We start from the raw sequence: 27,979 nt of genomic DNA, 5'->3' as shown, positions 1-27,979 counted from the left end.
TCAGAGTTGAGAGAGGAATAAAAACACAGAAATTGTATTGTAGTGTATATGTAATGATACAGATTCCTTAATTGTCGTGGCACAGGGTACAATTAAATTAGGTAGAAATTCTGACAGAGCTATAAAAATAGTCTATAAACATAAATAAATAGAATATACAAATATAAAGTGTGTGTGGGGGGTTATAACTATAACTATCACTTTAGTGAACTACAAAGCCTCTGTGAGCAGTAGTGTAGCAAAAAATATCAACGTACAAATCTATATACCATGCTCGAGAGTTAAGGGTCAGTCAGTGTTTGGAACCGTTTAGTTCTTGTGTGGCTGTGGGGTAAATGCTGGTCTTAACAGACCCGAATCGCACACCAAAGGGCAACTGATCAAACCAATGATGTCCAGGGGTGGAATGGATCACTGAGTATATTGTTTGCTCTGCGGAAAAAGCCAGAGCTGAATAAGTTCTCCAAAGAGGGCAATGAGAAGCCAATGATCTTCTGGGCAGTGCTGATGACCCTCTGAAGGGCTCTCCTGTCCACTGTTGAGCAGCCGGAGTACCACACAGAGATACAGTAGGTCAGCACACTCTTAATAGAACAGCGAACAGAGGTAATATGACAGCAGCAGCTTTGCCTGCAGGTTGTTAGAATTTATTATAAATTATACTATAATATATTATATACTTATTATATATAAGTATAAAGTATATAAGCACAAGTATAAACATTGTGTGTACATAAATAGCTGGATATTTGCACAAGAAGCATATTAGATATTAAATTGAAAACCTCACTGTATACACCAACATATCCGTTTAATGAGTATAACTACAAACTAATAATTTAGTAAATTAGCTAATTAATTTGATTATTTTTATCAAGCCTACCTATGCATTTACATTCAGACTGACAGGTCTGAGGATTGTTTTATTGTTTACACCATGTCTAGCCAACTACCTGTTTCCTGTATATCCTTACATACAGCCAGCATATGATTCCTGTAGCATTAACAGTAGCAGACTATGGAGGAGCTTTGATGGTGTTTCCAGGCTGCCGTTCCTGTGCAGTGACACCTCCAGCTCAGCCATCCTCTCAGTGTGACTTCCTGTTCAGGATATCCGCTCTTTCTGTAAGAAGAAAAAAGCCCCCTTATTCATACTGTACCCTGAGAATGATGTCATGGGATTGATTTATAATAAAAACACCAAACATATACGACTGTGAGAACATTTCCTAAGCAGCTGCAGCCAGGAGGTTAATTTTACACATTACAGATCAATCCCAACCTGCCCAGATTTGGAGAATCACATGGACTAGTCTACTGACAATTCACACTGAATGAGCTTTGAATATATTAATAAAACTTAACTAATAACACAATTATAAATGAGGGAATAGTGGATGTCTAATCAACAGGTCCACACTTCCTTTAATTAACATGAATGGAAGCGTCATTAACTCAAAGCTCACTTTAAATAGTAGTCAAAATTCTTAGAGCATTTCATAAATGCATTTGTATATGTAAATTATCTGTATAATTGCTGTAGTCAAAAACTTTTTAAAGTAACACTATTTTACAGAGAATTGAAGGTGGTGTTGGGGGGGGGGGGGGGGGGGGGGGGATCTATAGTAGTATCATTTATTTGACTTACAAAATGCCCACTATGTAACATTTTCTCTGTCACATAAATAACCCTTAAATGTCCGAGAAGAAATCTCACTGATGGGGGTATGGAGTCTGACTTCACCCAAGCATGCAACATGACAGCATACACAAACATTCGTGAACTTAAGGTCCAGCTTCCCATCTCAACTTACATGTCCAAGGTTGTGGGGATGACCCCCGAAAGACCTGGGCTATAAATTCCTCAGGCCTCAGATACCATGAACATAAAAATTTTTTGAAAGTCAGAGTACAACGAGGTTTAAAAATAATTGTAGTCACTAGCATTAAACATAAAAAAAACAACCATTTCAACCATATATACATTTTCATGTGTCTAACTGTTTTATGTTCTATAAAGTTAAAGCTTTATAGTGTTTACAATAACTATTATTATAGTAAACTTAACTTTTTTCAAAGCACTAGTCACTAGTCCCATGCAATCCATATCTTATAATAAACTCAATTAAAATATTTTAACAGGGCCGCTCAGGTGGCGCAGCTGTAAAAACACACGCTGGAATCAGAGCTGGGATCTCGAATACATCGTATAGAATGTCAGCTCTGCCTGCCGGTTAGGCTGAGCAGCCACATGATCAGTTGTTCAGATATGGGCGGGACTAAGCCGGATGGGGTCTCTCTCTCATGACTGGTGCAATTACGACCTCTGCTGGCTGATTGATGGCACCTGCACAGAGATGAAAACAGAGTGCTCTCAGGGTGTGTCTCTCAGTACACAACGCTGAGCTGCACTGCACTCATCAAAGTGCAGGTGATAAGATGCATACGGCGTGCTGCCCACGTGTCGGAGGGGGCGTGGGTTAGCTTTGTTCTCCTCAATCAGAGCAGGGATCGGCATTGGTGGAGAGGAAGCATGACGCAATCGGGCAATTGGTCGCGCTAAAAAGGAGAAAAAGGGGAGAAAATGCATAAAAAAAAATCCATGATTTCCATTTGGGATTAGTTACTGTAAAAAGTGATTAGGATTTGTGTTAAAAAATAAGCACAAACTTTGTCCTCAGGGATTCCAAAACTCCAAATATTAAAAATATTTAAAATAGACGTTTAAGAAATAAGTTTAGTGTCTGCATCAGTTATGCGGGAGGTGTTCTGAATGTTCTGAATTTGTTCTATTATTCTATTATATTTTTATTTACATTTCCATACTGCCCCAACTTTCCTGATTTGATGTTGTATTTGAACACTTAAATATATAATTGTCTTAAATTGAAAATTTTAGGTCACAAATTTTAAAAGAACACATTTAGAAGTGAAGACCTGAATATTAAAGGCATTAAATATACCTTAGCTCTCAGATTAGAAAGTTGAGAAATAAAACTACAGTCACATGCCAAGATCAGACCACATATCCAAACTTAGAAACATAGAAAAGTATAATGGCATTCATTCAAGTCCTTATGTCAAAAGTATTGTTACTAATACAAAAGGACTATTGCTGTACTAAACAATACATTCTTATTCTTAATATTTTTAGAAATATTGTTGCTGCCTTTTTACAATATTGTAGTTTCCTCTAGGCTCCAGATCTGATGTGGCCTAGATAATGACTACATAAAGAAGCTTCTAAGTTAATTAAAAAATAAATAAAAATTTGTATGTGTTCCACTGATTACACATTATATAATTTGTATTTATTCATTGCCCCAAAATAATCAGACACAAAAATATTGCAAATTTTAATTTAAATATAAACTACAAATGAGAATAAAACTGTAAATAAAACCTGAATTCTCAATAATATTATCATACTGGCTGTTAAATGTATGGGTTTTTTAATTAAAACGTTATTTTAAGGGTAATAATTTTGCTTGCCATGACTTACTCTGTCTTTTATTTTAGATCCCTATGATGTGGAAGCTGCACATCGGGAAGCCTCACCTCAAGTTCATTCCACAAACCAAGGACTCGTACCCATCCATTATTTAAAGGACGTGATAATGTCTCATCTCCAGCCTATCTTTGACAGCTTCAACCTGACACTGGCTCGCCTGTCTGAGGAGGTGCAGGACCTACAGAGGGACATGACCCAACTGCAGCTCCAACAGATGCTCACTGCAGAGTCTAAAGTGACACGAAGCGGAGCAGACGAAGTACGTGAGCTGTTGCAGCAGCATGATAGCAGGATAATGGACACCGACCAGCAGCTGGATGAGTTAAGGATGGAACTTAGTCTTCAGAGGGAGGAAATGGAGGTAAAGCTCCATGCACAGCAGATTATGCTGCACTACAACCTAACCAGCATAAAGACTGACACAGACGTCAAAGTCAAACGCAGCCAGAAGATGCTACAGGTGAGAATATGTTAAATATTTTGTACAGTGAGCAGATGTTTTAAAAACACAGCTGTTTTACCAACACTTTATTCTGGTCAGGGGCGCAGTGGGTCTGTGTCACTGGCTAAAAGGCCGGAAACACCCTGGACAGGTTGCCAGTCCATCACAGCACACACATTTACACACGCTCACAGTCAATCCAATTTTAGAAGCTCCATTGGCCTGATTGCATGTATTTGGACTTGTGGGAGGAAACCAGACCACCTGGAGGAAACCCACACAGACACAGGGAGAACATGCAAACTGTACACAGGAAATGAGTCCCTTTAAATGAGTGTATTTTGGCAACAGTAACTGGATTTTCTCCTGCATTCTTAGATGGGTGTCCAGTCTTTCAATTCTTCACTATCAGAAATAAGAATGAAGCAAGAACATCTAGCGGAGGAGCTTCAGAGGGTTTGGACACCTGCAAGTACGGTTTCCAGTCACACACAGCCTCGGAAGGATACAGCCATCTGGGAGGCCATCACCCGTCTGGAAAACAAGGTGGCCAATACCTCTATACAACTCACTGCGCTAAATGAAGGGCAAATCGATACGTCTAGGAATATAGAAGAGCTGCAAAGAGGCTGGAGAAACCTTGAGGACCGCATAACCAAATCTGATCAAAATAATCAGGACAGATATATTGAGGCTTTCCTAGAAGTGGATGGAGCCAAGACTGCTGTTCAAACCTATGCTGCTGACCTGGCCAAAAATGTAACCAGCCTGCATGTGAGCCTGCAGGAAATGGAGATAGATGTTGATTATCTATTTACACAGTTTTACAAGAACATGAGCTCCAGCAGCAAAGACTGTGACTGTGGTGCCCTTAGCACATCAGTGGCACAGTTAAAACAAGCTGTTGCTAATGTTTCCATTCTAGCTAATGAAAACAGGCTAGCTCTCGACACAACAGCAGAAGAGAGAATAGACGCTTGGGAAAATGGAGGCTGGGGTCCACCGGTGGAAGATATCAAGGTGGGTTTATCAGCGGTGCAAAGATCCCTAAAAAATGAACAGGAAAAGCGTAAGATTCTTCAGGAGAACATAACCTCCCTCCAGACCTCTCTGTTAGGCAGTCAGCTGGACATTGAAGCACTTCAACAACAAGACAGACTCAAGACCAATGATATCAAACGCCTCACCAGCACTTTTGCCTCATTGCTAAAGGATGCCATTCGCCATACTGAAATCCTAGAGATCTTGCTTGGAGAGGAGGTTTTGGAGTTTATGGACTGGTCCCCGCCGGATCAGGAGTCTCACTCCATCCCTGCGCTCAGGGAAACCATCAGAGACATGCAGGACCAAATAAACCGACACAGCCAAAGCCTGGCCACCATGCTGAACTCAGATGAGCCTGCAGAGTTGGTAGACTGGTCCTCAGCAGCAATTCAAAGGACACAGGGAGGACAAAAAAATTCTAAGAATCACCCAGATGACACAGAAATGGACCTGCTTGCTTTGAAAAAGGCAGTCGAAGAGCTTCAGGTACAGATTAAGAGGTTTGGAGAAAAGCAATGTTCATCCTGCTGTAACTGCACCAAAGGTGCTGCACACAGAGACGAGGAGGCAAAACTGCGAGCAGAGCTGACAACCGTGCGCAAGAGTCTGGAGGATCATCTCAGGATTTTCAGCAGGATTTTCAGTAATACAGAAGGGCTGAGTGGGTCAGAAGCAACGCTAGATCTGGATAAACTGTTGATGTGGATGAACAGAGAAGAAGATAAAACGCAAAGTAAGAAAGAAAAGAAAAGAGCGAATAAAAGAGGGCAGCGCAATAAAAGGGACACATCACTCAACATGCCAGGTAGGACAGATGACTGATATTCTGATGACTGATATTCCAATGATATTCTCTGGTCATTGTTACACAGTATGTCTGACAATTTATATATTTTTAAAGATAATACAAGTCTTGGAATAGAGAGAGATGTAAATAGCTATATTAATGTTTTAATAACATACTTACAGCCAATAATTAATCCAGAATGAAAAATAACATTGAAAGTAAATCCTGTAGCACTATAATAGCATTCAAGGCCACACACTGTTTCTTTCTATAATACATTATAAATTAATTAATGTAGCAACAATAAAAACAACAGAAAATGCAAAGAATTTACAATTGTACCCACACTTTTTCTTCTAAATTAATCGTGATGATGATAAATATGACTACTGATTTATGATGCAATAACTCATGCTTGTCAGACATCTATACCAAGATTTGTAATGAATATTTAAACTACATTATTAATGCCATATTATTGTCAAATCATTTTCTGTCCAGAGATTGGTGATGATCAAGCTTTAGTGCAAAAATAAAACCGCTGCTGCTTTTTTCTTTTAATTTTTATACCCACAGCAATTTACATAAATCTGGCTTGTTCCAGGATCTTGTAATTTAAGACAGACTTGTATCTGGAGGTAAAAAGATAATCTGTAATAAACTGTTCTTTAAAGCACAACAGTTGCTGATCATGTGGTCAAAGCAGTAGTAGGACCAGGGGTTTTAATCTATAAACATCAAAGTTATTCTAAAACAATTGGTAGTTTCACAGATTCAACATAAAACATATTAGCCAAACACTAACTTATATGATGCTAAAATCTGCACAGTACCAGGTTTTAGAGGTTTAAAGAATAAACCTACAAAAGATCAACGTAAACATCCGTCCTGCAGGCAATTTTAACCAGTTGTTTAAAGCTTGTAAATGACCGCTGAGCGATGAATGGACACATAATTATTTCCTTCCACCTAAGCTGTGATTTATGTGGGTCAAAACCCTTTTTCCACACTTGATTTATACCCACTCTGACTTCCTGAAGCAGTCACCAGTAACCAGCTCAGAAATTACCATCAGCTTCACCTTTACTTGCAATTTATTACAATACATGCTTGACAAAAGAAACAAAGGAAACAAAGATCCTCCTTTTACTTACAGTAAAAACGCTAATAATTTATTATAAAAACACTTCAGACTGACAACAGACTCTAAACCCTCTGTTTTAGTTCATGTAGCAAGATGTCCCTCTAGTGAACAGCAGCATCAAATGCACCAATGAGAACTAATGACTCTAATTTGTAGATCAAGCAAACATGTTAAGCAAACATGTTAAGCAAACATGTCTCTACAAAGCACCAATTTACATTCTACAGTAATATTGTTAAACTCTCAGTTACACCAATGCTGTAATGTACAACCCCAAATCAGAAAACGTTGGGACAGTATGGAAAATGCAAATAAAATAAAAACGCAGTATTCCTTACATTTACTTTGACTTTAATTTGATTGCAGACAGGATGAACCTGAGATATTTCATGTTTTATCTGCTCAACGTCATTTCTTTTATTAATAAACATCCATTCCTGCATTTCAGGCCTGCAACGCATTCCAAATAAAGTTGGGACGGTAAAGCATTTACCAGTTTGTAATGTTGCCATTACTTTTCACCACATTTAAAAGACGTTTTGTGATTTAGTGTTTCAGCTTCTATTTTGTCCCATTCTTCCTGCAAACACGTCTTAAGATGTGCAACAGTACAGGGTCGTCGTTGTCGCATTTTCCCTTTCAAAATACCTCAGGTTCATCCTGTCTGCAATGAAATAAAAGTCGAAGTAAATGTAACAAACTCTGTTTTTTTATTATTATTATTATTTGTATTTTCTATGCTGTCCCAACTTTTTCCGATTTGGGGTTGTTGTAGAAGCCACAAGGCTTGGCAAAAATAAGAAAACAAAACTTGACTTACTGTATTTATTAATTAATGAAAATTGAAACATTTAAGCTGACAAATTATAGAACTAGCACAGAACACAATGAGTATATCCTGTATTAAACATGAATAAAGACAAATTCCACTTGTAAAACTGCAGCAATTAGTGTCCTTAGTTCCTGAACTATTAATAAGTGTCAATTATAGGAAAGTATTTATTTATTTATTAGGATTTTAATGTCATGTTTTACACACTTTAGTTACATTCATGACAGGACAGGAATATCAAACACAGTCGTGGACAATTTAGTGTCTCCAATTCACGTCTTTGTACTGTGGGAGGAAACCGGAGCTCCCGGAGGAAACCCACAGACACAGGGAGAACATGCAAACTCCACACAGAAAGGACCCACACTGCTTCACCTGGGAATCGAACCCTCTTGCTATGAGGTGACAGTGCTACCCACTAAGCCACAGTGCCAACCCATTAATAAGAACGGCGATAGAACACAGGGGTGAACACGCTTCTGTCCCAACTTTTTTGGAGTGTGTTGCTGGCATTAAATTCTAAATATGGGTCTATTTACAAAATACAATGAAGTTGATCAGTGAAAACAGCATTTTATCAGTTATATAAATATTTAAGTGAATTAACAATGACAGATTTGTTGATTTTTATTGCTTTTTAATGACTACTGTCTCTTTGGATACCATATTAGCAATTGGCTACAATTATTAGTTAGGAAAAAATGTATAAAACATAATATAATTAAATATAATGAACACATTATGCATCATAAAAAATGTCATGCAATTATAGCAAGGCCTTATTTATTGTCCTTTAAACTTTAAAGGTTTAAACTGAACTGATTTCTTTTTGCCCCTTCAGTGCACAGCCAGTTACCACAAAATCTGCTGATGTTCCTGGCGAGCAGCAGAGATGGCATCAACACTCCTGGAACAGTTGTGTTTGAAACAGCATCCTTAAACCATGGACAGACGTACTCATCTGAGACGGGTGTATTTCGTGCACCTACTGCAGGGTTTTATATGTTTGTGTTTACTCTGGACTTTGGGACTGGACCCAACTTCGTCTGTCTGAAACGAGGACAGGAGGTGGTAGCATCGCTGCATCAGAGCCAGAGAAAGCAATCAGGACCAGCGACTAGAGTCTGCATCGTACAACTGCAGCAGGGTGACGAGCTGCATGTGGAACTGATGCAGGGCACCGTGGAGCCGGGCAGGCCACAGGACAACACATTTGCTGGACTACTGCTCCTACACACCACATAAACACACACTGCGATGAACACATGAACTACTTACGTTTTATCACTGTATAGAAATGAGAAACTGTTTTATAAGGTGAAAGATCAGAGTCTCGTCAAGCCTGGTTTATGCTTCATCTTGGTTTGGAAAGTGTTTTGGTTGTCCGTTGTGCAATTAGGATACAGGATGCTATATACACTCACTTCACAATACTAGAGCAGAATTCAGGGCTCTGACCACACCCTTTAACACATCCTTACTGGCTAATCACTTCTGAGATATGTTGAGAGCTTTAATATGTTCTTACTGCCTTCATTTACCTGAAACCTTTAGGAATATATACACAAAGCCAATCACATTCCAGCATGCACAGGCAGGCCATGCAGCGCTGGTTAACCCTTGTATTTTTGTCCTTTTTTGAATAGCTAGATCAAGTAATATAATATTTCAAATAGAATTATTTTTACGGCTTCGTTTATGTTATGACTGTATAATAAGACTGTACTAGTTATAGACTAGAAATTAATACTAATGAATTTTAAACTTCCTTTAAAGTATAGACTGCGTGCATATACACCGATAAGGCATAACATTATGACCACCTTCCTAGTATCGTGTTGGTCCCCCTTTTGCTGCCAAAACAGCCCTGACCTGTCGAGACATGGAGTCTGACACCTTTCTATCAGAAACAGCATTAACTTCTTCAGCAGTTTGAGCTACAGTAGCTCGTCTGTTGGATAGGACCACACGGGCCAGCCTTCGCTCCCCACGTGCATCAGTGAGCCTTGGCCGCCCATGATCCTGTCGCTGGTTTACCACTGTTCCTTCCTTGGACCACTTTTGATAGATACTGACCACTGCAGACCAGGAACACCCCACAAGAGCTGCAGTTTTGGAGATGCTCTGACCAAGCCGTCTAGCCATGACAATTTGGCCCTTGTCAAACTCGCTCAGATCCTCACGCTCGCCCATTTTTTCCTGCTTCTAACTTTGAGGATAAAATGTTCACTTGCTGCCTAATATAGCCCCCCACTAACAGGTGATGAGATGAAGAGATAATCAGTGTTATTCACTTCACATGTCAGTGCTCATAATGTTATGCCTGGTCGGTGTATAGTGTAAAATCTTGTACCCTCACGTTGCAGTTAACGTGAAGCTGGGTTATAACGTATCAGTAGTGCAAGCAGTTTCCACACTATAACTCACTTTCAAATTAAAGATTTATAAATGATTCACAACCACTGAACACATTTATATAGTAAATATTTACTTTCACGTATACATTGGACAAATATGATACATACAGACACATTTATAATCTTGGCAAAATTATAAGGCACCCATTCAACCAGGAGTTGCATAAAAAGCATGAGAGGGGCTTTTTTTTCCTAGCACTGGAGGATTCTGGGTAACACAATCACAAACAACATTTAAACATGTACGCTAGTAATAATGCTACATTTCAGGTTTATAGGATTTGAGGACACATTATTTCATCGTTTGCAAATACAGGACAATACAGGAGTTAAACAAAAAAGGGAATAAAAAAAATGGACAAGCTCGTCATTTTAAGTTCAGTTCAGTCTACTGAGCAATACATTTTAGTTTGAATAGATTATTTATATATATTTTTATGAATTTTATATATATGTGTGTACATACATATACACACACACACTTCCATCTTCCGTTTCATCATCACTTACTATCAAGAATTTAGTGATGTGTATTTACCTACAGGTTTTTTTTATGTTTTACACAGCGTTGTACATTGAAGTTAACTGTCTTTTTGCAAGCACTGGTGTTTTCAAGTCAAAACTAATAAGCTTTAAAACTTTATTTTTGATGAAGGTTTATATTATCTTTACTGTATGGTTTACTGTATCTGTAATTTTAGCCTTTGCATAACAGTTTGTAAAATACAAGGCATGAAATTACTCTGGCACTAAATAATATGAGAACAAATGTTTTTTATGCTCCTGTGTGTACAGATCTGTTGTATTTCTGCTTGTGGCGCTACTAGCCTTCTGAGCGGCACTAAAAGTAATAAAAGTGTGTAAACAAAATACAACTTGAGAAATAAAACAGTTCTCAGTTTCTCAGTTTCCTTTAAATGACAGAAACAGCTCAGCTTTGATTGTATTTCACTAGAACATTTCGTCGTCTCTCCCAAATTCCATGATGGTTAAACGTATCACAGATGGCACCACAGATTCAGTTTTTTTTTTAACCTGGAAAATGTACAGGAGGTGCAGAAAAAAATACTCAGATCAACATAAAACACAAACAAATAAGGGGTAAATAAGGGAATCAATTTAAATGATTATTAAATGTATATATATTTTTTTCAAAATTAAATCAGTCAAAACTGTTTAAAGCCATGTGGAGTGTTGAATGCAAGTGTTGTAAGACAAAGTATGCAAGCATATATACTTTATAATATAGTTATTATATAATAGTTTTAATATCTACATTAAATGAACTAATTTTAATTACTATTCTTGTTTTTCTTCTTATTATTATTTTTATAGCTTTAAATATTACATAAATATATATTTTGCTTCCAGTTTGCAGATTTGTTTTGTGAAATTAGGAATTTTTGATATGAGTGAATCAGGTGCTGTTTTAAGAGCTGTTTAAACTTATTAGCCTCTTGTGGTGCAGTTAGAGACTAGAGCCTTTTCTTTTTTATGCACAATATTCTCTGTGTTAATCTGTCTTAGTCTTTTATCAGTGGACAATGTTTGATCACAGGTTGCTGTTGGCTTTATATTTTTGGTTTGGAGCACTAATGTTCTCAGATTACTGACATTTACATTTTCAGCATTTGGCAGACACTTTTTATCCAAAGTGACTTACAGTAGTGTGACAGTATACAGTCTAAGCAATTGAGGGTTAAGGGCCTTGCTCAAAAGCCCAACAGTGACAACCTGGCAGTGGTGGGGCTTGAAACAGCAACCTTCTGATAACCAGACCAGTACCTTAACCACCGGGCTACAACTGCCAACATGTACCTGCTGTACCTGCTACACTCCAAAACAACTCACACTATCATGTCAGTATCACTGCAGTGCTGGGATTAGTCAACCATCCAAATAACATCTGACCACTAGGGGTCCGTTTTAATGAATAAATTGGGTACAGAGGGGTGACGGGGGGCAACATTTGGGCTAAAGTAAGTAACTGTACACCCACAAAGTGGAAATGTGCACTAGGTGTTGCTTATAAAATAATGAATGAATGTACGTCAGATTATTTTCTCAGGAGCTCAATAAGATGTCAGTACTGGACTGTTTGTTATGTATGGGGCCAAAGCATCAGGCTTTAAAGAAGCTACATATAAGACAGTATTCATTTTTATAACTAAACTAGACTACAAGTATACAATATTTTCATAAAACAAAAAGATGTGGGATTTAGTGTGTAGTGTAGTTTTTGAATCTAAAGCCGTATTTAAACTGTATTCAATCTCCCACGCAACTAAAGGTAACTAAAAATAGCAAACAAGCGAATTTTGACAATTCTACAAATCACCTCAAATATCCAGTCATGTTCTTTTGTAGGGGTGAAGGTTCCATATAAAGGGTGATTTGAATTATTAAATATTACCAGCTTTTTACATCCGCACAAGGATTTTCATATGGTTGCTCTGAAATTACCACCAGTTCGACTTGTACAAGCTATAAATAATCCAGATTCGTACCAGATTTGGTTAAACTTGATGTCGTACCTCTATTGGTAATATTATTTAGACTTAAAAAGAGCATAAAACAAGTGGCTGTGTGTACAGCTACAATAAGTAAAACCTTTCATACTTTTTGATATTGCGTATAGTCAAATATTAAAATTTTATTTACATATTAAAGCAAGTCTGTTTTGCTCTTGGCAAAGAGTCACTTGTTTTTCCCATATGGCAGAAAATGAGTTTCATCCCAGTAAAAAAAGGCAAAAATTGGCTTGGTGTGTAAGGCAGAATGGTCAGTTCTCCATCTGTCCCATGATTCATTTCAGCAGTTTCACAACCTGTTATTGTACAGCTTTCACAGAAAGCAGAAACAGCTCCACGTTTTCTTCGCTGGTCAAGCAGGAATGGAGCAAAGACGGCATCAAAATAAATCGAGATCAGGTTTCAGCGTATGAATTCTCTCAGGTCTCCCGTGGTGCATGATGGAACCTTCCGTTGAGAATCGGATGTTTCTGACGGCCCCTGCCAACAAACTGAATAAGAACGAGGCTCAGATTTTAATGTCCTGCGAGTCCACCATTTTGGCTAACGTCTTCTTGACTCGTAGAATGGTAAGCCGTGACGCTGGATTTTGAGCCCAGCACTCCGACATCAGCTTCAGCATGGCTCTTAAGCACTAAGGAGGCAAAATGAGTTAATCATTACATATTTAATTAAGCCAATTTGATCCGCTTTTAATAATAATTGTTATTTATTAAAGAGAAAGCACTCACCTCGTTGCTGTTCCATCTGTTTGAGACGGTGGGCCGCAGATTTTTCACACACACTACCTGCACCATGTCCTCGTATGAAGGGTCTGAGGGGACCATGTCATAATATGGCAGCTGGTAGTCCTCAACTATACCTAAAGATACAAGCAATAGGAAAAACAATTAGTGTTATATAGCTGAGGCTAATTAGTAGCTGAATATCTTGAGCACTTTGCTGCATATTGGTAGGTGGCTAAAATATCAGGAAGGAGCATTTATGGTTGCCTTTTTTTTATTATTAGGATTTTAACGTCATGTTTTACACTTTGGTTACATTCATGACAGGAACGGTAGTTACTCATTACACAAGATTCATCAGTTCACAAGATTATATCCAACACAGTCTTGGACAATTTAGTATCTCCAATTCACCTCACTTGCATGTTTTTGGACTGTGGGAGGAAACCGGAGCTCCCGGAGGAAACCCACACAGACACGGGAAGAACATGCAAACTCCACACAGAAAGTGGACTTTAATGGGTTTATAAAAGGGTTTGTGGAGAAATAACGTCATCTCGGGATGCTCGGGTGACGTAGTGATGAAACTTCAAGCTCGCAAGTTCAAATCTCAGCTCTGCTAACAACCAAAGTAGTCGTTACAGCACATTTGACAGAGGGGGCATGTTAGTTATGGCTCGGTCAGGAGTAGAGAGGTCTGCTGCGGCAGAAATGAAATACAACTGAGTAATCGGATACAACTAGTTTGGAATGAAAATTTGGAATAATGCATTAATAAAGAAGGATGTTTTTTAAGCTTTGATATTACAGTTTTTTCATTACAAAAATAGCCAAGTGACTTTCCCAATTCCTTGGAAAAACTATGCACCCTGCAACTCTGTGTAGGGAAAAGCCACTCTAGTCTGAACAACATATTTAAAAGCAACAGTTCTATATCTAAATGTATATTTTAAATCAAAAGAATTACATAATTATTTTTAAAAAAAAATAGTAACAGCAATTCGAAAGCTACATTTCATGTTGAGCCAATACACGTAACTACATCTTGCATTATATACAAGACTAGTAAAGCAGTGCAGGAATAACTATGAGCACTGAGTTTATTTCTCAGAATCAAGACTAAAACATGACATCTCTGGCTCTGTGTGCTGCAGTAAGCATGCACTGCTTTTTTTTAAATGCCACAGATTTTTATTGGTACCCAGTTGTAATCAGTACCTCCTGTGACGCAGCGTCTGGCCATCTCCCACAGGACCAAGCCGTAGCTGTAGATGTCAGCCATGATGTAGGCCTGAAAGTGGTTCTTATTCAGGCTCTCATCTAGGACCTCTGGAGCCATGTAGCGACGGGTTCCGGTACGAGTGCTCAAAGGAATGTCCACCTCATTACCATCACTGAGAGATAGCAAAGAAATGCATTACAGATGTTTCAAACAGTCAGCAATTATATGACAGGACTATTTAAAGTAGACCAATCATTATTTGTTTGAAATATTCAGGTCAGGTTAATGGCTAAGGAGTACTGTTAATTGACAAAAAACAGGTATGTAGTTGATTTATTCCTGAAGTAATTAGCAGACACGACAAGGCTTAGAGTAACAAGGCTAAGAGTAATAAGTTTGAGGTGCCTGCTTGGACACCGGGCAAGGTCAGTAGCACTGCTTGATAGACTGACAGTACCGGTTCCTTTAATCAGGCAGTCTTTGCACTTTACAAGCATTAATTTGATGCAGCTGGGAGAGACCTTTAAATAGTCCACTGTGCTTTGTGACAGTGCTGGTTCCTTTTGTCTTTAGCTTTTGTTATTTTGGCCACCATTTTTCTGTTTGTGACTATATTGTCCTACTACATGTCTTTTTATGAATTTGAATATGACCCTCACCAAACTTAAGAGACTAAATTACCAAAACAATGTTCATAACTTCCTAAAAAGTCGCCATAAAGCGTCATAAAGTCTTCAGCTCCAGTGCAAAACTAAAGCAAATGTCTAAAGGCAAACATTGGGTTTGTAATGGGGCTAGGAAACATTTTATATTCATGTAATCATCAAACTACTCCTTTGATAAAATCAAAAGCCACATATATGTGGATCACTGTTAATTGTATTGTAGGGACAAATCCGATATTTATATAGTCTAACAATGCCTGTAATAACTGCTAGTATCTTTGTCTAGTCAAGTCAAATTTATATGTACTTTTTACATATCTGTTTTTTACAATAGACATTGTCTCAAAGCAACTTTACAGCATCCAGGACCAACAGACAAAAAATCCCTGTTGAGCAAGCAAAGGGTGACAGTGGCAAAGAAAAACTCCCTTAAAATTACAGGAGGAAACCTTGAGAGGAACCAGAAAAGGTATTTTTCAGACTTATTTATCTTAGAAATGCCATGGTCCTGGTCAGGACTGCTCTCTGTGCATCCCATAATTTTTTATGTTTTACTAAGTCAGAAGATAAAGTAAAACAGAAGAGAACCTGTTAAATTTGACAGCCAGTCCTAGATCAGCGATGCAGCAGGTGCCGTTTTTCTTGACCAGGATGTTCTTACTCTTCAGGTCTCTGTGGGCGATGGCTGGTTTGCCCTGCGTGCCATAGATCTCAGTGTGAAGGTGGCACAGGCCACATGCTGCTGAGTACGCCAGCCTAAGCAAAGCTTGGGTGTCTAGAGTGGTGAACTTCAGGTAATCGTATAAAGAACCGTTCTCGTGGTAATCTGTGATTAGGTACAGCTGGGTCGACGTGCCCGTACCGTTTATATCAGCTGCTATGAAACCTGTTGAGGCGAGATGCCATAATACACGTATTAAACACGACAAAAACAACATTTTTTTTAATAGCTTACGATGCAAATAATGTGCTCAATTAAATACTCTTAACAATACCAACGACCGGCATAAAAAAATGATTACACACATACCCAGTATGTTTTCATGCCTCATAAGGACAGTCTGGTAAATTTCTGTCTCTCTGAACCAGCTAGCTTCTTCCCGTGTGAAAAACACTTTCACTGCCACCTTCTCCCCTCTCCAGCGACCCAGCCACACCTCACCACAGCGACCTTTCCCCACTAGACGCACTGTCTGGATCTGCTTTGCAATAGTACGCTGCACCTGCAAAAGGACAAAGAAAAGGTCACGCATCTTAATTAAATTAGGATCTACTAGATCTAAATAAATAAATAAATTATTATTTATTTATTAGAAATGTTTCAGTCTACCCTGGATCTGAATCCATAACACTGTCTGCTGATCAAAATCCCCTGCATTCTCATCATATTAGATTATTGTTGGTCATTTAAACAAATGACCTTGCTTGATATGTTGTCATGATGACAAAATGCTGCCAATTATCCATGTTGTGATGTCATGCTGTCAAAGATTTCTGATCCCTTTGACCATATAGATTATTTGAGGGTGCACTGTGTTCCTCAAACTAGCCTTGTGATGGTGGAAATACCAATGCAGCCTAACACCTGATGTTTTGCTGTTAAAAAAAGTACTATTCAAAAGCACCACTGTTGTATACCAGTATTTGTATGTACCTGCTCTTGATGAACTTGTATTTGCATGGCTAAACTTATGTTGGAGCTTAGTAACGATGACAGGTGAGGCCGACTGCCAACGATCTCACAAGTTATAACTCTGCATTTCTAAAGTGTAAAAGGTCTCAGGGCCATGTAGATTGAGGGTTACCAGATCATGCTAATTTGACATGCCATTTTGGCCAGCAGAGGGCATTGTGCTGTGTGGTGTATGTGTGTCCTAGCAAAGCAAAGTAAAGCGAACCGGTATGTTTTGCTGCAGGCTGGAACTCGACATTCATCCTGAATGTTTGTTTATTATGATTTTAACGTCATGTTTTACACTTTGGTTACATTCATGACAGGAACGGTAGTTACTCATTACACAAGATTCATCAGTTCACAAGTTTATACCGAACACAGTCGTGGACAATTTAATATCTTAAATTCAGCTCATTTGCATGTCTCTGGGCTGTGGGAGGAAACCGGAGCATCCGGAGGAAACCCACGCAGAAACGGGGAGAACATGCAAACTCCACACAGAAAGGACCTGGACCGCCCCGCCTGGGGCTCGAACCCAGGACCTTCTTGCTGTGAGGTGACCGTGCTACCCACTTAGCCACCGTGCCACACCATCTTGAATGTCAGGCGTTCGCAAGGCAGTCTGCCTTTTTTCTCTTATTATTTGCTGGTTTTGTAGAGTTCCTTGTCCTTTTAAAAAAAATTGTGCGATGCCACAGGCTGGTAGACTGTGGTGGTAACTCATCTTTAATCTTTTCCCTTTTATCTAAACGTTCTGGTTTTCTTTGGGGCTGATGCCCCTGTGGGACTACCGCATGGCCACCTGCCTTTTCACTGGGGAAAGCGTTTGTACTTCTTTCTCTCTTTCTGGGCGAGAGCATGGAGTGTAATGTCCCCTACTTCAACTTAAGTGCTTGTCAATCCGTAATGTCCTCATTCTGCTTTGAGCTGCAGATATTAATTTGGTTTCCTTTTGCTTTTAGTCTCTAAATTGCAAGTTAGCCAAAGCTAAAATAATATCATTTTAAATACTATATTATAATTTGCACTGTTGTGCTATTATGCTCGCCGCATGCACTTCTGGTTATTTATTTTATTGTGCTTTCTCAATGACAGTAAAGTTGTATCTATTCGAATCTAATCTAAATTGCCAACTGAACCACAGTGGTGAAACATTTCCAGCTTTAATCTCCCAGTCCTAAAGTGACTATGTAGACTGAAGTGACATTAACAGCCAGTTTCTGATGTAACCAGGGCTGGCGGTATCGAACCACATAAAAAAAAAAAAAGGATTACAGAAGTAAAAGTATGCTTGCTTGGTTATGCACTGGCTGTGCAGTATTGCCATTACACTAAACATAATGTTAAGCCTCTTACAAATGCATGCAAGTATCCCAATAATACAGTCCGAGTGTGTGTGCAGCAACATACCAGCAGGGGGAGCCCAGAACCACTGCCTGAGCTCTGAGACTGGTCGATAAGATCTTTGATAGATTCTCCATCTGGAATGAAGGCTTCACCTTGCTCCAGGTCTCTGTGGTAGTGCTGCCTCTCAGTTTGCCATTTATACCTGAGCAGTTAAAGATACATCAGCTCCACAACTGCTAATATTATTATTACAGTGGCTATTAATAACATGACATGGAGGTTCTATACAGATGCTGCAGTTCAAAATTTCACAAATTACTTCCAAACAGGACTTTTGTTTAGAAGATGATGAGTTCTGTACTTACTTGTAGTAGCAGACCACGGTGAGGCAGACAAGGGTACAGCAGCACACAGTGACCGAGATGAGAAACGCCAGCCAATGAGGAGCCAAAAATGCTTCTGGAAAACAAAAAACAGATGCAAATTCTCCTTATTACACCTTACCTTTTATATTCATCAATTTTATTTTATGATAAAGAACATTTTATTTTAAACATGTATTTAGGAATGGGGTTAAGTTTGATTGCAAAGCAAATTTAAAATCAGCGACTGTAAGCTAGTGTACCAGGTTACGCCATAGTACTGTTATTTTATCATCGTCCTGAGTGTAACAGAACCTAAACAGGGCTTGGTGATTCTGCGCAGATGCCCAACTCCAGAGCAGTCAATCACCCCCACCATCAAGCTTCACTCCAGTGCGAATCTTGCTTCTGTTTTTGTCCTTACATAAAACTTGTGTTACTTCCATAAATATCAAACTTGGAAAGTGTTTTTTTTAGTCATCTAGGGGCTATTGGGACATGACAACCATATTGCCTCGTTAGGAGAAGTGGCCTAAAATGCTACTAGTACTTTAGTACTAGTATGTAGCCTTCTATTAACCATAGTTTTCCTGTTCGAAATCACTTACTATTAATTCAGGACATACTGCATCTTACAGAGTGTTCTGTCTCAGTGAGCATGTTTTGGTCTCCCAGCTCTGTGGTCATGTTTGGTTTAACCACATTTGCTGTTTAAGTTTAACCATGACTTGACACTGCCGAAGCTACTCTTTGTATCAGAAGTTAAAAAGTCATTCAATGCATTCAGTTACTTTTGCTGCCACATTTCCTTTATTACAACGTTACTTAGAATGAAGTGTTCTGCTGAAACATGGCAAGCTACATTTCTTTAAAACTTATTTTCTATAAAAACTACTACAATGTTATTTTAATGGTTACTGTGATATTAAATATGATTGAGAAGTTTGGTTACATCCCTAATAATTGTAAAATCTTGGTAGGGGTGCTAAGCCCACTATCACTGGGATCCAGTGTTTCAATCCACAGCAGTGCTATCTGTCGGTCGGGCGTCTACATACAGTCATAATTGCCTATTTTTGGCAGTGGTATAGGGCTAAGGGTTTGTTGTGGATTGGTGGAATGGTGCGTCCTGTCCAGATTGTGTTATTATATGTGTTTATTATAAATTTATATAGTTTAATGGCTTGTTTGCACAGTAGTTACATTCACAGCAGAAAAGGTAATTTAATTCTCATCTACTATCAGTCTACAGTCCTTCTCAAGCACTGTTTTTATGTTGGTCTTTAGATGAGCTATTTTCATCAAGAGATCGAGTAACGTTTCCATTTCTTTTTAAAGCGGTGTGTTGGTGCGTTGCGCCCAGTGATTTCGGAAAAAACAGGAATCACCACGACCACGATAATGAAAATACATGAATGACAGAAAGGTAGCTGGTATCAGAGCTTGCAGGTGTTCTTTTCATGCTCAAATTTGAGAGCACATTAGCTGCTGATGGAGCAGAAGCTTACCTGACTCTCTGGGAGGCAGCTCAGGCTTCAGATCCTGATTACAGAAGTCGTACTGACAGCACTCGATAGTTCGTCTTGTCTGGGCAAACTGTGAATCCTGGGAAACAGTACGCTTAGGTAAGACTTCACACCACACTTCACAGTAAATACCCTAAAGCTCATTTTCAGGTATGTGGTTATGTATAAATGGGTGTTAGTGTACCTTGCACTGAAAATGTGAGCCTTCATATTTCATACAGCCCGAGCTTAGGAACACGTCCCCGTTTTCATCCTCTTCAATAATGGCAAAACACTGTCCATTTGTCCTGTAGAGTAAAGAAACCATATAATATAAGGTTTGGTAGAATTTATAATGAGACATTTTGATTCTCTCATAAACAGGACTGTGAGGCGGTCACTCACATGCAGGTATTATTCTTTGCATCGTCTGGGCAATGACCATAGCAGTAACAGCTGAGGAAACGTGGTGCGTCCTCGGGCTCCACAGTGGAACCTGGTGCTGGTCTTCTGGAATCTGAGCCATGTTTGACGCCTGTTCCCTGGAGCACGTGGTCTGGGTTTTGACCAGCTGCAGAAACAAGAGGAAAGTACATAAGTGACTGACCAAAGCAACAACAAAAAGTGTTTTCTTGACGTTACACCAAGAGAACATGATTTTCTACTGCAATATCCCTAATGGCTGTTTAGTAACTTAATTTTGATTAAGTTATTAAAAAAAACAATGCCTGAATAATTCCAAAGTGTATTTGCATGAATAAATACTCCCTAATGTGTATTTAGTGTAAGCTCTACTGTGATTATTGGCTTATAGGCTCTACATTTCAGGTAAGGTCATTTTTACTGTTTCATCCTGTTTGGGGTAACAAAAGGGATCATCGGCTCGGCTGGAATACACCCTGGACAGCTAGTCAAGTGCAAAGCACGTTTAAAGTGAAGGTACAAAACCTAAGTACCCTGAGACAGCGCGGACAGACATCGAATTACCATGCAGACTCCTTACTGTCCGTGTCTAATGACTTAATCAAAACTCAAAACAGGTTCTGATTAGGGATGCAAATATCAATTTCTTTTAACCGTTAACCGACTGTGGTTAGTCAAGTCAACCATTTAACTGACAAGTACAGGGGTTGGACAAAATAACTGAAACACCTGGTTTTAGACCACAATAATTTATTAGTATGGTGTAGGGCCTCCTTTTGCGGCCAATACAGCGTCAATTCGTCTTGGAAATGACATATACAAGTACTGCACAGTGGTCAGAGGGATTTTAAGCCATTCTTCTTGCAGGATAGTGGCCAGGTCACTACGTGATGCTGGTGGAGGAAAACGTTTCCTGACTCGCTTCTCCAAAACACCCCAAAGTGGCTCAATAATATTTAGATCTGGTGACTGTGCAGGCCATGGGAGATGTTCAACTTCACTTTCATGTTCATCAAAACAATCTTTCACCAGTCTTGCTGTCTGTATTGGTGCATTGTCTTCCTGATACACGGCACCGCCATTGGATGCACATGGTCCTCCAGAATGGTTCGGTAGTCCTTGGCAGTGACGCGCCCATCTAGCACAAGTATTGGGCCAAGGGAATGCCATGATATGGCAGCCCAAACCATCACTGATCCACCCCCATGCTTCACTCTGGGCATGCAACAGTCTGGGTGGTACGCTTCTTTGGGGCTTCTCCACACCGTAACTCTCCCGGATGTGGGGAAAACAGTAAAGGTGGACTCATCAGAGAACAATACATGTTTCACATTGTCCACAGCCCAAGATTTGCGCTCCTTGCACCATTGAAACCGACGTTTGGCATTGGCACGAGTGACCAAAGGTTTGGCTATAGCAGCCCGGCCGTGTATATTGACCCTGTGGAGCTCCCGACGGACAGTTCTGGTGGAAACAGGAGAGTTGAGGTGCACATTTAATTCTGCCGTGATTTGGGCAGCCGTGGTTTTATGTTTTTTGGATACAATCCGGGTTAGCACCCGAACATCCCTTTCAGACAGCTTCCTCTTGCGTCCACAGTTAATCCTGTTGGATGTGGTTTGTCCTTCTTGGTGGTATGCTGACATTACCCTGGATACCGTGGCTCTTGATACATCACAAAGACTTGCTGTCTTGGTCACAGATGCGCCAGCAACACGTGCACCAACAATTTGTCCTCTTTTGAACTCTGGTATGTCACCCATAATGTTGTGTGCATTGCAATATTTTGAGCAAAACTGTGCTCTTACCCTGCTAATTGAACCTTCACACTCTGCTCTTACTGGTGCAATGTGCAATTAATGAAGATTGGCCACCAGACTGGTCCAATTTAGCCATGAAACCTCCCACACTAAAATGACAGGTGTTTCAGTTATTTTGTCCAACCCCTGTATATAGTGTCCTATCAAAATACAACACACAACAAAGTTGCATATCAACACGTCCTCAAACGTTATTGATTGTAAAGCAGTGTAACATAGTGAACATGACATCTTTGTTGGTTATCAGTTAACTGGTTAAACATTACTAATACCAATGTGTGGCTAGACTAAACATTTAGAATTCTGGATTGAACTGCCCCTCTTAATTCTGTGTTTCTGATGGGCTGTTACGAGTTTCAACTATTTTTAGAGGTTGGGTATTATATTTTTGGCCAAGTAAAGTGACGCAGCATCGGCGCTATCTTTCCAGCGCTTACTTGTTTTTTTTTTCAGAAGGCTAACTGAAGCTTTTATTTTAGTTACTGTGAAAAACAAATAATTAAAACAGACAATTATGCTGGGTAGAGTTAAAGATAAAAGAGGAGGAGGACAGTGAGCAACAAGATAGATGGAGACAATAAGAGGGACAACAAATAAGCCATTAGGAAGCCTGAACAACCAGAACATAATGTTCTAGAGAAACCCTATTCACATGGTCGCCAAGAGTCAGGATTAACTTGACGGCACTTGGCAACAATAAATAATGATAATACATTCTGCAAACAAATTAATGATTGTTCGTTAATTCAAAGTTGGTGCAAATTAGGTTGTAGTAAGATCTGGCTTTAGGCGTGCTTACTTTCCAGGTGGTTCAACATGTTTGCCGTGCTACTGGGTTTCCAAGACAAACAAGAAGTTTAAAGAGGCTAAGAAACCAACTACTCCTTTAGACTATTGGTTTTCTTGTGCGTCTGTAAAGAACGTGAGATGAACTGGTGATGAGAGCAACGTCTGGGATGCGGTGTCTGTATTTTTAGCGTAACTAAAAGATGAATCAATATGACAAGGCCCTTAACCCTCAGTTACTTGCACTGTGAGTTGCTTTGGATAAAGGCATAAATGTAAATGTAAAAATGGTACATTTAGGCACAAATAGTTAGAATAGAATGCCTTTGTCATGCGTACATATACAGGTATACAGTAGAGTAAAATACTTTCTTCACATATCCCAGCTTGTTTGGAAGCTGGGGTCAGAGCACGGGGATCAGCCATTATTCGGCGGCCCTGGAGCTTGTTCAGGGGCCCAACAATTGATGGCCCAAGACTCTACCCACTAGGCTACCACTGTCCCATTAATGGTGTAATCAAATGTTTTGATTATCAGCAGCTTACACACACATAGACACACACAGAGATTCATATGTATAAACATTTACTCTTTTTTTGTTATTGTTTCAAGCTTTTTCATGCACACAGTACAGTACTTAGTGTGACTTAGAGTAGTGACCAGACAATAATAACGTAGTCCTTAGGATAAGGCTGTACCTTGACCACAATTTGTAAGTCAGTATATGTCCTCATTTTTTAATCATATCCGTCTCCAGACCAGCAGCTGCACACGTAATGTACTGCAAAGCTGAAAATCTTCCCTCCTCTCTTCTTCTATCTAGTTTTGAGGTGGCAGGCAGACGCTGGGCTCGTGTGTGTGTGTGTGTCTGCTAAAGGCACTTCCTCTGAATCATGACTCTCTAGCCCAGACATGTCTGTAAGACCGTCTACGGCTCTCTGAGCAGCACTATTTGAGGTTCAGATGTACAGCAGAATGGCTCACTGGTTGTCTAGTATATTTCACTCTCAGATCACATCACTATACAGACTTAGATTACACAGACTGTCTTTTACTTCTGACCTCTAGAGTCTTGTGCTGCTGTTACTAATCTGGAAATCAAGCCTTTTTACTTGTACAGCTGATTAGGTTAGGATTTAGTAAATAAACTGTGAGCACAGGGTGCAGTAGTTAAAGCGAGATAAGGGAGTATCTGTACAAATCAGATTCAGATATTCAGCTGTTCACCAGAGCTGAGATCTCGAATACATCGTATAGAATCTTGGCTCTGCCTGCCGGCTGAGGATGAGCGGCCACATGAACAATGATTGGCCTCTTGTTCGGATAGGGGCGGGATTAAGTCGAATGGGGACTCTCTCTCAGACTAGTGCGATTACGACCTCTGTGGGCTGGTTGGTGGTGCCTGCACAGAGATGGGGAAGGAGTGTGGTAGGAGGTGTGGCCCCCCCGTGCACAGCGCTGTACCGTGCTACAGTCAAATAATTTGATCGTTTTAATGATTCAAGCACTTAATACTTGGGTTTAAACTGTTGTAAATGTAAACTAACATGCAGAACTGAACAAAGCACTGGTCAAAGCTCTTTTATAGAGTAGCTAATATAAATAATAATTACATTAGTAATTTTGTCAGCGTTCACCATATCACAAATGTTAAGGGGCCATATTTGTTCAACTACTGTTTAAATTTTAAGTTTGTTTGTTTATTAGGATTTTAACATCATGTTTTACACTTTGGCTGCATTAATGACACGGCAGGTATGTTTCACCTACCTAAATGTATTTTAAGCCTTTTATAGCAACATTATTCCCTAATGGCACTAATGATCACTTTGAACAGGATACTGTGCCCAGTCACACAGGAATAGTTCAATCACGATTCGAGAAACATGAAAGAGCCTTGAAATTTCCTAGTGCAGGGTTTTTCAAACCAAAACAATGGGTCACAGATAAACAAACAAATTTTAACAGGCACATAAACAGGAATTAACCTGTACACGTATTCCCGCTTCTGGAGGCTTTACGTCACATCTTGTAAATCCCAGTGGGATCAGATTGCCACCATATTCATTAATTAAGAATATTTTGTTTTGTGTTTGTTTTTTAATGCATTTTCTCCCCTTTTTCTCCAGCGTTTAATTGCCCGATTGCATCACGCTTCGTCTCCACTAATGCCGATCCCCGCTCTGATTTGACGAGAACGAAGCTAACCCACGCTCCCTCCGACACGTGGGCAGCAGCCGCATGCATTTTTTCCACCTGCACTAGGCGAGTGCTAATGCGGATCAGCACTGTGTACGGAGAGACACACCCTGATCAATGCACTTCTTTCCACCCCTGTGCAGGCGCCATCAATCAGCCAGCAGAGGTCGTAGTTGCATCAGTTACAAGGAGACCCTATCCGGCTTACTACTATCCCACCCCTATCTGAACAACAGGCCAATCGATGTTCATGTGGCCGCTCAGTTTACAAACTTGGCCTTTACATTTCCTAGAGAAGGGCTTTTCAAACCCACCCAAGGGTCGCAAGTCAAAAAATATTGGAAGAATAATAATAATTAAACGAATTTTAACATGCACATAAACACAAATTAAACTTGTACACATGTACACACATTGTAGGGCAGTGATAGCTCAGTGGTTAAGGTACTGGACTACCCCTGCTAAGTTGCCACTGTTGGGCCCCTGAGCAAGACCCTTAACCCTCAACTGCTCAAAATCATGTTCATGTCATAATTGTAAGTCGCTTTGGATAAATGCCGAAAATGTAAATGTATATATGCCCTCTGTGGAGGCTTGTAAACTACAGGGGGACCAAATTGCCACAATTTTCATTAATTATATTTTGTGTTGATGCATTGTTTATGTTGCCTGGGTCACAGTAAAAATCATGGACAAAATGTTAGAAAAACCCTGACCAAGAGTTTAATCTGATGGAGCACCAGTGGGATGTGCTGTAGGAACAAGTCCAATCCATAAAGGCTCCTTATGATCCTCCTGAAATACTCCATTAAGACAAAAGTGACATTTTCTAGTCTTAAAAAGTAATGGCAGAGAACCCAAACAAAACATGATCTAACAGAAGCACAGCAGTTCTGTGCACTAATAGCATCTGGTCTAACCATAATGCTGTAAGACCCGTTCATTAAAGCGCACAGTGATTGAGTGCAAGTACAACCACTGCGTCTAGACATGAAGGAAGTACTCAGGAAACGTGATTAGATTACACTTGTAAACGAGCTAACGTGTAACCCTGACACAAAAGGTGGCACTGCAATGATGCCAGGCTGAGAGAAACTCTGATTCAAGTGTGGAAAGCATCATCCTGGACAGGATTTATATTATACAAGCCTCAAATAGAAACCAGATCGGCCTCCCTCTCGCCTGCACATTTCCACTCGACTCTCCAACTGGCACCTCACCGCAGTGCAAGTGACAACCTGAAAGAAACCAGTCTGGATCTCGTCCAGTACATCCACTGACGGCTAACAAAAGGCTAGCATCTTCCTTCCTCCTGCATGGTCGTGCCAACAAGCTCATTTAAATTTATATAAAGACACACAACACTTGTCTGGAATGGAGTCTCGCTACTGCCAACACTTGAACGACTGCACTTTAGTAACTCTCTGGATCAAAACCAGCAGAGTCATAAAAGAAGACATTTTGCTAGGGCGATAGTTTCTGGCTTGTGATTGGTTGAGAGCTGTGACGACTCAAGCCAAGAGCCTGTCAGGGTGCGAGGGAAGGTCTGAGCTTGCAGACTCTATATGGACATGTGGGCTTGATTGTGCTGTAGTCACAGTGGAGTCTGAGGTCTGGCGCAACACCCTCCCCCATTACTATTCCCTCCATTTACTACACACACACACACACACACACACACACACACACACACACACGTTCTGTGCTCTTAAAGAGACACCACACAAAAAGTCGTGCCTTGTGTCTCGGAGAGAAAAGTCTTCATGAGCGCTCATATAAATAAACCCTTGATTTATTGTACAGTTTACATAATAAAACTGTAAACTATTTATAATTAAAATGAGTGGAAATGCCACATATGCATTTGACAGAAGGTTTTTAATTCAGCACCCGCCCCCCTTTACAATTGAGATTTTAATGCATTAGAAGGTTTAAAAAGCCTTGCTCAAGAGTCCAACAGTATCAGCCTGGTGGTGTTTGAACCATTTACCAACAGCAGGATTCATTCCTGAGCTTATAAATTTTTATATTTATATACAGCGGTACCTTGAAACTCAACGTCAATTGGTTCTGGGAGTGGCGTTGAGTTTTAAAGGCGTTTAAGTTCAAGGTATTTTTCCCCATGAGGATGTTTTGGGAAACCTGTTAAAGCGTTCCATGGTCCCGTGGAACTGCATATATTTTACGCTAATGTAAAATAATGGGGTTGTTTTTGACACTTTTACACTGAAAATAACACTGAAATAAAAAGTTGATTCTTACAATTCCTCAGAAGCTCGAGCTGTAACACAAGTTTGAAAGTGAAACAGTGAGGAAAATCCAGATAAACACAGATACACGTGGAGCTTTCAAACTGGATTTGACGGTTATTCCACACAAATGCAGATTCGTCTCATATTCGCACTTATGACCTTTGTTTTTTTTTGTTGTTTTTTTTGTTTTTTTTAAACAAACAACACGTTGAGTTTAAGGGTACAAATTTCTCGACGAAGGGCGTTTTGAGTTTAGGGGACGTTGAGTTACAAGGTACCGCTGTATTTT

The 27,979-nt window shown here is 39.6% G+C and overlaps 2 protein-coding genes across 2 annotated transcripts in view; one reads left to right on the top strand and one right to left on the bottom strand.

The window, feature by feature from the left end:
- The window catches only part of mmrn2a (multimerin 2a), a 31,653-nt gene extending 22,559 nt beyond the window's left edge, over positions 1–9,094 (top strand). The window contains 3 exon segments of the mRNA XM_062995397.1: positions 3,520–3,971; positions 4,332–5,802; positions 8,602–9,094. Coding sequence (XP_062851467.1) covers positions 3,520–3,971; positions 4,332–5,802; positions 8,602–9,005 — 2,327 coding nt within the window. The 3' untranslated portion in view covers positions 9,006–9,094.
- Positions 9,095–11,459: 2,365 nt separating this feature from the next.
- bmpr1aa (bone morphogenetic protein receptor, type IAa) lies at positions 11,460–23,270 on the bottom strand. The gene is made up of 11 exons (XM_062995396.1): positions 23,252–23,270; positions 20,615–20,780; positions 20,415–20,517; positions 20,213–20,309; positions 18,708–18,801; positions 18,406–18,544; positions 16,351–16,543; positions 15,909–16,206; positions 14,652–14,827; positions 13,440–13,570; positions 11,460–13,342 (listed from the first exon to the last, which is right to left on the bottom strand). The coding sequence occupies exons 1-11, from the start codon at positions 23,268–23,270 to the stop codon at positions 13,217–13,219; spliced, it is 1,542 nt and encodes a 513-aa protein (XP_062851466.1). The 3' UTR covers positions 11,460–13,216.
- Positions 23,271–27,979: the final 4,709 nt, after the last annotated feature.

Source organism: Trichomycterus rosablanca, chromosome 5 (assembly GCF_030014385.1).
Source record: "Trichomycterus rosablanca isolate fTriRos1 chromosome 5, fTriRos1.hap1, whole genome shotgun sequence".
In the NCBI taxonomy this organism is placed as follows: Eukaryota; Metazoa; Chordata; class Actinopteri; order Siluriformes; family Trichomycteridae; genus Trichomycterus; species Trichomycterus rosablanca.
This window is presented reverse-complemented; position numbering and strand designations above follow the sequence as displayed.

Excerpts from the sequence above, each read along its gene's own strand:
- bmpr1aa (XM_062995396.1), bottom strand. Across the intron at positions 13,571-14,651 it reads CAGACGCTGCGTCACAGGAG|GTATAGTTGAGGACTACCAG; the intron begins GTACTGATTACA and ends TTGTATCTTTAG. Across the intron at positions 13,343-13,439 it reads ACAGATGGAACAGCAACGAG|TGCTTAAGAGCCATGCTGAA; the intron begins GTGAGTGCTTTC and ends TTGCCTCCTTAG.